This window comes from Pogona vitticeps, chromosome 4 (genome assembly GCF_051106095.1).
Source record: "Pogona vitticeps strain Pit_001003342236 chromosome 4, PviZW2.1, whole genome shotgun sequence".
NCBI lineage: Eukaryota > Metazoa > Chordata > Lepidosauria > Squamata > Agamidae > Pogona > Pogona vitticeps.
The window spans coordinates 162,217,915-162,231,238 of record NC_135786.1 but is presented as its reverse complement, the minus strand read 5'-3'; the positions used below and the strand labels follow the sequence as shown (position 1 = coordinate 162,231,238).

General features: G+C 38.6%; 1 protein-coding gene across 9 annotated transcripts in view; it reads right to left on the bottom strand.

Annotated features, from left to right (window-relative positions):
* HIVEP1 (HIVEP zinc finger 1) overlaps positions 1–13,324 on the bottom strand; it is a 104,249-nt gene that overhangs the window by 85,444 nt on the left and 5,481 nt on the right. For 7 of the 9 annotated variants that reach the window (XM_072998611.2, XM_072998615.2, XM_078393442.1 and 4 more), the window contains exon 2: positions 8,950–9,079. In XM_072998611.2, coding sequence (XP_072854712.2) covers positions 8,950–8,995 — 46 coding nt within the window. In that variant the 5' untranslated portion in view covers positions 8,996–9,079. Of the gene's footprint in view, positions 1–8,949; positions 9,080–10,983; positions 12,708–12,947; positions 13,298–13,324 lie in introns of those variants that run through there. The other 2 variants (XM_020815966.3, XM_020815967.3) reach the window with 2 other exon arrangements.

The window sequence follows — 13,324 nt, the reverse complement described above, 5'->3', positions numbered from 1 at the left end:
ATGAACCGCAAAGAGAAACAATCTCGTTAAACTTTTGTGAACATATTTTAACTGTTTCCCCAGTGTTCTTGATTAATAGAACCACTGACTGTTAGTGTGATAGCTCATTTCATGACAAAATTTCCCTCAAAAATGGAAAAAGCCTTTGAGCAAAATTGCCTACAGCTTTGAGAGATATGCTCAGATTTATATAATCTGTGAAGCTACAAAAATCAACACAGAATCAAAAGATTAGACTACTGAATCATTCTAATTAACCGTCTATTACTCTCCATGTATAATCTTCAGTAACCATCCTCTTTCAAATTTGGATCTACAGTGGTACCTCGATTTACGAACTTAATCTGTTTTGGAACGGCATTCGTACATCGAAAAGTTCGTAAGTCGAAATACCGTTTTCCATTGAAATGCATGGGAATGGAATTAATCCGTTCCAGCATTTTAAAAAATTACCTTAGGAGGTCTCAAAGGGCTTTCCTCCCAACATCGGAGGAAGCCCTTTGAGAGCTCCGAAGGCAAAAAGGCAGGAAGAAAGGGTGGAAAATTCAAATTTCCAGCCCTTTCTCCCTGCCTTTTTGCCTTCAGAGCTCTCAAAGGGCTTCCTCTAATATTGGGAGGAAAGCCCTTTGAGACCTCCGAAGGTGACGAACGGCTCCGTTCGCAAAAAATGGCATTGACTTGTGAATGGAGCCTCCGCCTCGTTCGCAGGTTGAGGCTCCGTTCGCAAGTCGATGTCAATTTTTGTGAACAGAGCCATTCGTAAATTAAAAAGTTCGTATGTAGGGACATTCGTAAGTCGAGGGTTGACTGTATATCTTATACATGTCACAAATAAAAATGGTGGGGGACAAAAATTATGATTAGAAACTCTGAAGTGTCATTTATCACAACACTGGGATATCTGAAAGACTAACATTTCTGTGACATAAACTTCTGTATTTTAAAGCAGATAATTAAGTTCAAAGAAAGGTCAGGCCATGTTGATCTATAGAAGACAAAAGCCAAAATCTATAGACGTTAATAACTTTATTAGGAACAACTGCAAATGCACCAAAAAAATCAAGTTTTTTAAAATCAAGTTTTTGAGTTCTAAAGAACTCTTTTGTTAGGCCGAATGGTAAAAAAAACTGGGGAAGGAGAAAGGCACTGAACTCCACATACATGGCATGATATTTTAAGCCACAAAGAACTACTGTACAGTAAAAAAAACCCAGGTTACAAAAATGGGGCTTTATGAGTCACCCACACAGAAGCATGCTGCTATTGCATTTATCTGCAGAGAGTGGAAATCTCCATACTGCCTCCTTCCCCATGGCTTTGGTATAGGTTAGAGGTCATGTAATATCTACTTGCTTAACAGGCTCACTACCAATTGTCTTAGTTGGGAATTTGTTTAAAAGCAGTATTCCCTGGCTTGAAGTAGTTGGCCATGCATTTGGATTTCCATACCTACTTTTAAATTTCCTCCTCCATTTTTAACCACGTAGCGGAGTGGTTGCCAGCCTTCAATAACCCAGCTGTGCTTGGACCGCAATTTCCCAGAAGCCTTTACCACCAGCTGTGCTGCCCACTGGTTGCCCAAGGTTGGGAACCAATGACTTTGTCCAATGCAGACACATATTTTGAAAACTTCATTTTGCATGTGTGCTTACAGTTTACTGCCCATCTATGAATTCTTGAATTCTGATTTTCTTTAATATCTGATTAAATGAGCTCCAGCTTAAAAAATACATTTATTTCATCAGTCTTTTAGGTGCCACAACACCCTTGCTTGGTTTTACTACAACAAACTAAAACAAATTACTCTGCAACTCATTTTATAAAGCTCTGGAAATAACTATACAATGTACACAAACAAAACAGCTTTTCAGTCCACATGAAATGATTCACATGTAACAGCTATGTGGTTCAATATATTACAAATTACCGCTCATCACAGGGTGTTAATCCTGTCCCTCAAATTCCACCTTTCTCATACAAATTCTATTATTCATAGATAAGGGTGAGAGAGACCCTATTCTCTCTAGCTCTTCCAGTTTCTGTTCATCCACATTCTGCTGGGTCCTGAGATTTGGCCTGGAAAAGCTCAATAAACAGTATGTACATATCAATCTCAGAAAGAAAAATATTGATGCTAAAAAGGCTAAATATTTTTCTCCAGACTGAAGCACAGATTTTGTAAAACAGCCTAGACCTGATCCGCTGCAAGCACAGATGGGGTTGCATCAAGATGTTCTGCATTATGTTCACTTCAAAACTGAAATATGCTTATACAGTACTGGAATCAGATTGCCAGAAGAGCTTTTCTGGCTTTAATATTAGATACCAATATTTTTTAAGCCCAAGCATATATAGACTGCTTATAGGCAGGGCCATTTCCTATATTATTTCTTTTTTTCAAAGCTTTTAGTTTTGGACTACACTAAACAGCAGTTAATTTATAAAAACACACAAATTGTCAGATAACCCAATCCCAGAAAAGGTCAACATATTGATTGAATAATGGTTAAATACTTAAAAGCAGCAGCAGATAACAGATAAAGCCCGGTGAGTACCTAATCCTACAAAGGATTTTGGAGTTCTCCATAAGCTTCCCTGTGACATACACTGAAAGACCATCCAGGGCAGAAGTATTTCAGCTGAGCAATGGTACTTCCCAACACAACAGCATCCTTCAATCTGTGCCCAGGAACAACACAGTTCAGGTTAAGAATACCATGTCAAACACCGCATGCTACTTTTAGCATGGGCAACGCTTCCCTGTATGTATGCAGCTGTTCTTTACGCAACACCTACACAATAGAGTGTTCTATTCTGCCAGGTACTAATCGCTCTGTAAAATGGAAAGATACCACTGTAAAAGCAGCTAAGACACACTGTTGTTTCGTGCAAGGTCTTTTCCTGATTATGGGCCAACCAACACAAAGGAAGTATGCAATGTACCACTGGTATGATATTCCTGCCTGGTAACAAAATGAAAACATTCTTGCCTCTCTCAGCTGCTTGGCCTGTGCAGTGCTTGGCAATAACACATCCATGTTAAATTTATTACGTCTCCTGGTCAAATGGTTAGTAACATTAATGTTTTGGTTGCTAAAGATTTTTACTTATCAGTACATTCACAGAGAACACACATTTGCATGCTTCTCCCCCTACAGAAAAAAAGTACCCACAAATCTCAAAGAATCTTTAAATTCTATAATTACCTGTCCCCATATTTGTAACTCAGGTGTTTGTAGATGAAAACACCCAGAAGCCCTCTGGTCAGGCTATCTTGTAATTACAGGCCAAGAATATGTGGGGCCCTCTATTTGAGGTGCTCTGTATAGAGCCAGTGCTTTTTTCACCACTTTCACATAGACATATTCAGCGTAACACCATAGAAACTATAGCAGAAAGTCGACTGAGTGACTGTAAAGAAAAAACTCATGAACATTTCAGTCACAGCAACCAATTTCCTACACATCCATCCATTCCATGGGACATTCAAACAACTACAAACTAGTGACTAACAGTCTCCCATGGATAACTTAGTTTGAGAAATGTTTTTAGCAGTTTGGATGTGAAGCAAACCCAGCCTCATGTGGAAAACTTTTTTGAAGTTTTTGGAACTTGGATCATTTACATTGCCCCTTCCCTAAGAACAGCCACCATTGTACAATAGCAAATAATGTCTTACCTGTAGTAAATTTCTTTTGTCATGAGTAAAATAAAAATTAACAGAACTTAGAACTGTTAACTGTATTTAAACCTTCTCTTTTTTACTTCAAATCATAAAGTAAATGCATGAGATACAGATATGTTTTACTTAGCAGACACCAGTGTTGAAAGTAAAATCTATAATACCAATAAGGATTTGCGTAGGAGAGAGCAAAGCCATGAAAATAATCGAAGCTTGAGTTTTCACCATCCAGAAAGCTGTCCTTTATTCTGCTTTGAATCCAAATTTCTGGAAGCATTTCTCAAATTAAACGGCAGTGGTGGCTGGCTCTGTGATTGTCCCATGTACATAGCAGATAATGGTACAAAATTGGTAATTTTGATTTGCATAGTTACGTAGAAGAGAGAACTGAGGTTTTCTTTTCATTCACAAGACTTTCTGCAGCAGCTTCTACATCTGTTGTCCTTAGGAAGTCTATATGACAGTGGTCAAAGACTCATTCGCTCTATGTCAGCCAGTGTTGGTAACACTGCATGCGTATCTTTGCACATGGGATTTCACCACTTACAACCAACAGCATTCCAAACTTCACAATTCTCAGGCATGTTAGATTCTATCATTCCATTATATTATGGCTTTTGTGGTCTGTTTAAAAGAAACTGCCACATTAAGGAAGGACATTTCAACACAAAAGAAATGGCATTTTGGAAAGGAGTCCATGGAAAATAAGCCATAAGGAGACAACAGCAACCCCATAGTTTTTTTCAGAGAAAATTTTACATACTTCATTAATGGTATTAATTTAAACATTAGTTCTCCACTTTCCAGCGTTTGACACTAACACATGAGATGGCCACTGACTTGCGAGGTGGGGTGGGATTGGGAGCACCAGCCAGCTTTGCAGACACTGGAACAGAATCCCATGGTTCCAAATATTCCCTGTCATCTTTCTCATATCCAAAAAGAACATATGCTGGCAAGGATTCCAAACCACCAGTGTTATATAGGATCTTGGTAATTAAAATATAAGTCAACCCACACACAGCAAAACAAACCTACACACAAATAATTTTTCAATGGAGTTACTGCATGCCAAGGTGAAAAATGTTCCTAAATGGAAGAGATTTGGCCCCACCATAGCTAGGATAATCAAGAGAGGCCTTTCTTCTTGGTCTCACCATCTTCACGGGTGCATTTGGTGAGGACACAGGAGAGGGCCTTCTCTGCTGCTGTTCCTAGCCTCTGGAGCTCCCTCCCACAGGAGGCCAGGCTGGCCCCATCTTTGCTGTCCTTCCACTAGCAAGCAAAGACCTTTCTCTTAAAAGACCACAAGGCAAGCTTTCCCTTAGGGTGCCTGAATGGGTTTTTTAAATGTGTGATAGTGCCTTACTGCTTTGAATTTATTTTTGTTGTTGCTTTTGTTTACTGTCTTTTAGTGTGGTATTGGTTTGATCCTTTTTTGTATTTGTGTATTTACTATTTTTAGCTTTAAATGTTGTCTTTTGATGATGTAAATCAGCTTGATTCCTTTTAAAGGAGAAAGGTGGGGTTAAAAGTATTTTAAATTAATAAATAGAGACTCCTATATGGTTGTAAAGTAGGAAACTCCTTTTTATCTTCACTGTTATCTTTGCTGTGAAAGAAGCAATGAACTTTTTATATGAGATACGGTTGATTTCCTAACATAATTAGGCTATGTAAGCCAATACAGTCAGGTATTACGTGGTCATCTGTTCAGTTCAAAAGCTTAAGTCAGGTTTACAAATATTGTTTTCCAAGAACTAGAACCTATAACTACAGTAAGATTTTCTTAGCAGTTAATCCTTCAGCCCAAAGAACATTAATACAAAAAAAAAATGCAAGAGTTGCAATAATCAGAATGCTAGCAAACACTGGGCTTCAACACTATGAACATTTCTTCAATATTCTACACATCACAAATGGAGTATCTGAGAGTAGTAAATTTTCTCCCTTTCAACTAGTTTAATAATTTCACATTAAAAGAAAAAAAAACACCTGCCGATTAAATGGAAAAAGAAGCAGTATAAAAACCAACAGCATGAAACTTTAACTTTTTTTGTTCAGCATAGTGAAGAGGTATTCGTGTCTCTTATGATGTATTTATGTTTTTCATGGGAAAGGTCTGGATTGAAACCCATGTTATGCCTACTTTATCTGCTGCACAGCATAGGACAAGAAAGAAGTATCTTAGTACAGAGTTTGGAACCGCCAAGTGTAGCAATACAGTGCCAATACAAAATGCCAGTTGATTGACTATTATAGGCAAGCAAAATGTCCACCTTCCAAATACATTATCAAAATTTCCTGTAAGGTAGCCCTGAAAAGTTTTGCTCATTTTATTTGACTTCACCTTAGGCTAAAGATCAAAAAACCTGCTAAAGAATGAAAACTATGAAATATCACCATATTTGCTTGATTCATGTAAAAAGAGTTCAAAAAGATATTAATTTAAAACATAATCCCTTTTTAGAAACCACATTAAAATGTTTGCCATTCAGAAATAGTGTAATTCAAGCACACAACTCCACTAAAGTCACACTCGGTATTAAGCTGCTGTGTAAACTTTCTGTATGTCCAAGGCAGCAATCCTAACCACATTTAATACAGAATAAGCCCCAGAATGTAATTGGATTTACTTACATATGAACATGCATAGATCTGCAATATATTCGTGCACAGCAACAAATACCTAACTATTTAAGAGGCATTACAAAACATTTAGAACATGAATGGCAAGAGCAACATAAATGTAAAATACTAACGAGATTCTAACTACAGTATTAACAAGGAACAGATAATGTAAAAGCCATAGAAGTTCTACTTATCAGATTCCTTGATGTCAAGTATCTGCCCCAATGCAATGAAACAAACATAATTCTAACCAAAAAAAATCTTAAAAGCTCAACAGACTGAGCTGCTGGAAATTCGGAAATATCTATTTAGTCCTATGCAAGACTCTCACTAAAATTTCTATATGAAGAGGAAATATTTTTTCCAGTTCCAAACACAAGACTGTTTTATGAAGTTACACTGAATGAATAACTCATATCACATTCACAGTACTTCTGACCGAGGGCTAGGCATATTACCACGTTAAAAGTTCTGAGCAGGTCACTGAAACCAGCTTTCTTTTCCTTTGCTTTGGAAAAAAGCAAGCAGCCTTGAAGGCTAAGGAAGTGCTCCAGTCTTTTAACGGAAAAAATATCTACATATACCTTATGACATGGAATATGCAAAATGTGCATTTACCCAGAATGCTCCATCCCTAAGGACTTGGTTAAAACATACTAACAACTCAACTACATAACTAAAAGAGTTAAGAGATATATCTAACTGCTAAATGTAAACATTAAAACCACAGTCATGCGGCTGAGTGATTCTGAGAGTTGTAGCCAAAGGGATGATGTCTCCAAATTTCAGTTGAAATGGCTGCTTATCACTGTGTTCTTGCCCCCAGGATCTGGAGATCCCTCCCATGGGAGACCCCATCTTTACTGCCCTTCCACAAACAGGTAAAGGCCTTTCTTGCCAGACAGGCTTCCCCTTATTAAGGGGTTTTAAAACAGGATAGTTTGTTTTGTGGTGTTTTTTTGATGTTTTTACATTTATTTTAATACTGTATCTAGCTAACATTTAATATAATGCTTATTTTTTTAAAAAAAAATTGCTTATATGACTTACTGTTTTTAGCTTTCAAATACTCTGTTTAATATAATCCAACTTGAGTCCTTTTTAAAGAGAAAGGCAGGGCAAAAAATGTTTTAAATAAATAAATAAATCTCCTGTCATCAGAGGCAGCTAAAAAATAAGAGCTTGCAATCTTCCACAAGATGCACAGCTTTAAACTCTAGTATGTGCATGGCTATCTTTAAAAAACAAGTGCTGATTAATCAAGGTTGGACACTCAGCACGATTCAGAGCTACGTGTTCAGAATACTGTGAATCCCAGCTTCATTTTAACTAAATTATTGTCTGCAGAGCAGCCTGAATATGAATTGTCAGTGTGGACTCCTTGTTAATAAGGTTGACCAACTTGATACTGTGGTACTGTACCTCCAGTGAAAAATTCAAATGTTACTGTAGTGATTATAAATTCATTTACCCACTCGGGAGAGGGAACAAATTTGGGCTTAAGAAGAGCTGCTTAATTCAATGAGCAACAGCTGTAGAACTGTTAATTGCATTTAATTGTTAAGCAAAGTAAATGGAGACAAATGGAAAACATATATAGAAAACAAACACTCATAAACATAGTACTTTACCTAAGTTTCTTTTTCTAAAGTGGTTTCTTAAATAAGCTATCCAAAAATAATGGCTTGGATAAAATAGTCTCAAACCCAAACGTATGTACATACGTATGTGCACATGTGTGCGTGTGTGTGAGAGAGAGAGAGAGAAAGAGGGAGAGAAAAAGAGAGAGTGCAGCATAAAGACAATATACTTAGCCACCTAACAAGAGGGACTGATGGGTTTGTCTCAAAACCAACATGAATCCACACAGATGCTGTACTCATGCATCATTTTCAGATGTATGTTATGTCATAGCAAACCAGAATATGAGTAGGCAGAGTGTCAGCCCATGTATCCCTTTAATCTTGCTTTGCCACTTTAGTCGCACAGTTATCTAAAAACTGAATGGGTTTTAAAGGTAACAATTATTTCAAATGCTAGACATACTTCACAAAAAAACTTTTTAAAAGTTTGTAACAGGTAGGTATTAGACCAACTCACTGTACCTACTTTGTCTCTAGCAGATATTTGAAACAGTTCTGCTTTCTGACAATTATGTTCAGGTTTTCATCCCTCCCGAAGATATATATTTTAATTTTACATCATAGCAGCAATAAACTATTTGCTATCATCAGTGCAACCTCACAGTTTAAGCTTGGAATAATGAAGTTTCATGCAAAGTTTACATTCCTCCTCAAAACCATCATCTTGAAGAAGGCTTACAATTAACCAGGAAACAGGAAAGGTGGAACTCAAGAGGTACGACCTAAAGAGAAGGTGGGGGATTGTGACCAGTTCCAGTAGCAAACATAAAATAATGTTTGCTCCTTGTAAAACATTTCCATTAGAGAAAGCTGTATGGGGCAGCTATAAATACAGGAAATATAATCAAAACACATTAATTCATAGAGTAACAATAAGCCAAAAGCAACTTGATGCCACATAATAAAAATCAAATTATGATCATGTAACTTTATCGTAAGCTCTTTCTACCGATAAGCATACAGTACTTGTGTTTCCATACTAGTACTTCTTACCTCTCAAATTTCTTGGATTTATTTGTTTTGTTCGAGGCATTCTCATCCAGTCATAGGCAGTTTCCCAGAAATGGAGAACAGGCCGACGGCAGCTCCATAAACATGCCAATAAGGTCAGTTAATCCATATACTGGGGAAGTGGGGGAAAAGATAAGATTAAATAAGGTCCCAAACAAAAGAAGCATCATGTCAATTTAACAAATTTATCATACGGATGTGGAGTCCTCAAATACATGATACTGGGTCAGGCTTTGTACAAGTTAAGTAGTCACTACTCAATGTTCTCAAACCCAGACAGAACATTAGTGGCATGTTGCATAATTTAAAGACAAATATGCCCCAAATCAATTTGTTTCCAATAGCACAGATGACCTTGGGAAAGTCACCAACTCATGATTAAAAAATGGAATTTGACATTATTTCAAGTTCATTAATTAGCATCCATTCCTTATATACTACTAACCTGAGCAAACTAACACAGTACCCTTGACATGCCCACTGAAATCAGTTATTTTGAACTCCAAACTAAATAACCTAAAGAGCACAACTACAACTAATAATCACTATAACATAAACAGTATTTTGTCTTAGCTGTCCCCTAGTCTGTTGTCCTTAAACCTTGCCAAATATGAACAATTAAAGTGCTTAAGAACACCACTGGATCAAAACACAGATCTATCAAATCAAGCGCTCTTTCCAGCTGCTGCCAACCAGACGCCCCTTACACTAAATATGCTTTTGTGCTTATACTGCTTCCTTATATAAGCAGTATAAGGAAAATAAATGCATCTCTTAAATAATTTAAAACTGTACAGTCCAAACATTTAATTATATGGATATAAAGAACCACCTAGCACAATTCTGTCTGGTAGCTTTTCTCCAGTCTTTGTCACACATCTTGAAACTCTTAATCTGGATCCTTGCAGAGTTCTGTTACTCTAATACCCTGTTTTCCTGAAAATAAGACCTAACCTGAAAATAAGCCCCAGTATGATTTTTCACGATACTCGTAATATAAGCGCTATCCCAAAAATAAGACCCAGTTAAGTGAAATCCTGCCCTCCAACACTGTGCAGCAACGAGAAGATGACATGACCGTATTTGAATAAATGCAGATTGTTGTCCATGAAAAAAAAATAAACATTGTCTGAAAATAAGCCCTAATGCATTTTTGGAGCAAAAGTTAATATAACACCTTGTCTTATTTTCGGGGAAACACAGTATTAAGTTTCAGACTTTCCTAAAAAGCATACAAAAGCCGTGGTTCTTTTTCCCTTCGAGGGCTTCTCTACCTTTAATAGCTAAATGAAGAGAAGAAACCCAACTTGTACCATTTTCCCTATCATAGCACTGTATAAAGAAAGTTACATCTGCAGAACCTTTGCATACAGCAACCCCTATACATTTCTAGAAAGAACAAGGTACAGAAAGAAGAATGAAATTAATCTGCTTTAAAAAACTTTGACCTAGAAAAATTTTCTTCCATGGCAATTTTCTTCTGGCTTAAGCATGCATTGTTTTGAAAGGGAAAAAACACTTGGCCACACACTTTTCCTGCATCAGCATATGTACACCAAAAACAACAACAAACCCCAAAGTGGGATCCAGCAGTGAACCACACGAAATTTGTTTCGTAAGGTCCTAGGTAGGCTCCATTAGTTTCTGGGGACTGTGCAGTAAAATAACAGTAATAGCAACAGTGATAGTAGTGGTAGTAATGAAACAATAAATTAAAGGAGCTATATTTATGGGCAAAAAACAACAACAACAAATTGGAAGAGCTTATCATGGATTCATTAATATTTCCTCCTCTCTTTTTTTAATGACCCAGTACAATAAACAGTCAACATGAACCAACAACTTCTAGGCAAGAACACCAAATAGTGATAACTGATGCCAGAATAGCAGACTCATTCCCACTAACTGTGCAACATGCTTTCAGAAATATGAAAATAATTAGAGGCATAACATAAAACAGACTCCAATCTCTCTTGACTGTTCTTTTTCCCCTTTAGATTAATATATAGAACTTACAGCAACATTTTAAATATCTGTACACTGGTTAAAAGACTGGATTACAGCTCCATAACCCACGGAATAGCCAGCTGGAATGCTCAGTGGGCTGGCCAGCTGGTGGAGCGTTCAATTCCTCATTATGATAAACTGAGGACTGGCAAAAAAGAGAAAAGGAAAAAACTAGAGAAGCTGAGGCAACTTTCTCTCCTGAAACAACTGTTAGGAGTGAAGGTGGTGGTGTGGTTCCTGCCTCTTCCTTACTCTACAGAGAGAAAAAGATTAAATCGGTACACCAGCCTCCGCTTCAAGTGGAAGGACTCCAGCTGTTTCTACAGCCTCCAGCATGAACAATTTTAAGAAACAGGGGTTTCCCCCTTCAATTCAAATTTTTTATCATATAAAATAGGGAGAACAGAAACAGTCCCAAAGGGCCAACTGCTTCCTCAGCCCTCTGCTGCTTTCACTATTGTAACTCTTCTAATGCCCTTCTATTAGGAAAGGTATGGGGACAAAGCTTTCGTACAAAGGTTTTTGGAATTACTGTAGTCTCTTTTGTTTTGTTAAGAGTATTTCCTGGTGTACCTAACAAAGACTCTCAAAATACAGAAACTTATATTCTATATTCAGGTACCTTTATATGAGGCACAAAGTTTGTTGCTAGAGCAAATGCTGCCAGTAACTTTATATGGAAATAGAGGTTGAGGCTCTGTTGCTGCTAAAAACAAAGAGTCAGCTGGCACCTGCAAGAAAGTTTGTTCTGTGCTATCAAGTTCCTTCAGATTTATAGTGATCAAACAAATTATCTCCAAAAGGTCCTGTCATGAACCACCCTGCTCAGGTCTTGCAACCTAAAGGCTAACCTAAAGGTTTCTTATATTGAGTTAACCCATTTTAAATAAAGTCTTCATCTTTTCCTTCTGCCTTCAATTTTTTTCCATAGCATTATTGTCTCTTCCAGCAAATCTTGTTTTCTCTTCATATGTTCAAAGCATGACAACTTCATTTAATCATTTGACTTTCTAGTTAGAGTTCAGCCTTGATCTAGAAGCTACAGTACTTGTCTGTCTTTCTGATGGTTCATAGTATCTGTTAAATTCTCCTTTAACAGCATATTTTGAATGAATCAATTGAACAAAACTAGTAAGATTTATTGGGCAGAAACCTTTGTGCACTGTAGGTCACCCAGTTCAGGCACTCTTAAAAAGCAGGCAATGGTTTTCAAACGCTCATGTCAGATAACAAATGTTACTTGTTTTAAATGACAAAGCCATTTAAATCTAAATCTAATATACAGATTTCAATTGCTCAACTAACAGTGTTCAGAACCACTGGTTGGTCAATCTCCAGAACAAGTAAGTGACTGGAATAGTCACTCTGCAGCAATTCAGAATGAGAACTGACATATGCTTCCTCAACACTGGTAATTTAGAGATGTTTGGAAACAACCTACAAAAAGCACATTACATAATATTTATGCTTTCAAAGGAGTACTTCCGTTGGCCACCAGTAGGATTTCCCCTTTTTAGGCTCCGGGAAAGCATTTACTTAACAAGCGCCAGGCATATAATCCTTGCAAAACCGAAGAGATCAAGAATCTCTCTCCCTTACTGCACGCGGGGGTGGGGGTGAGGGCGGGGGTGGGAGAGGGGGAAAGAAAGAGACAAAGTGGCGGGCAAGCCTGGTTCTGGTTAACAGCATAGAATTACAGAAAGGAAGCGATGCGAGAAAGACGCAATGACGGCGAGCCGCCCTGTGCACAGTGCTGTTGCAAAGGGGAAAAAAAACATGAATGAATACAGAGGGAGGAGCTTGGGAAAACCCCTCTGCAACGCAGAACTGAACAAAGCACAGCACACATGCCAGGATGAGAACGAGTGCAAACTGGGACCGACCCCAGGGAGGGAGGAACGGAAGGAGGGGAGGAGGGAGGGCCCATCCGGACGTCTCCACCGCCACCGTGAAGCCCAGGCGCGAATGCCTACCTTGCAGGGGATCTGCAGGCGCCGGAAAATACAAACGCAGGCAGCCCGAGTAATGAGGAGCGTGCACGCCAAATGCAAGGAGCCCAGTGCCTGCCAGAGCCTCCCCTGCAGGCGATCCGAGCCAAGCAGGCTTCCTGCCGGCCGTCGCAGTCGCCACCCATCCCCCGTTGTTCCCTCTTGCCCCGCAGCATTCTTCACAAAAGGGAGACTTTGGGACGGGCTGCCTCTGGCCCCGCCGGCCGCGGAAAGGGGGCTCCGGCAAGGCTCGAGGCGCCCTTCTCCCGCCCAGCAAGGGAGGCTCGCACAGCGTGCGTGCGCGCTCTCCCGCCGAGCACTCCGTCTCTCTCCCCCCCCTGCATCCCTTCCCCCCCCCCATG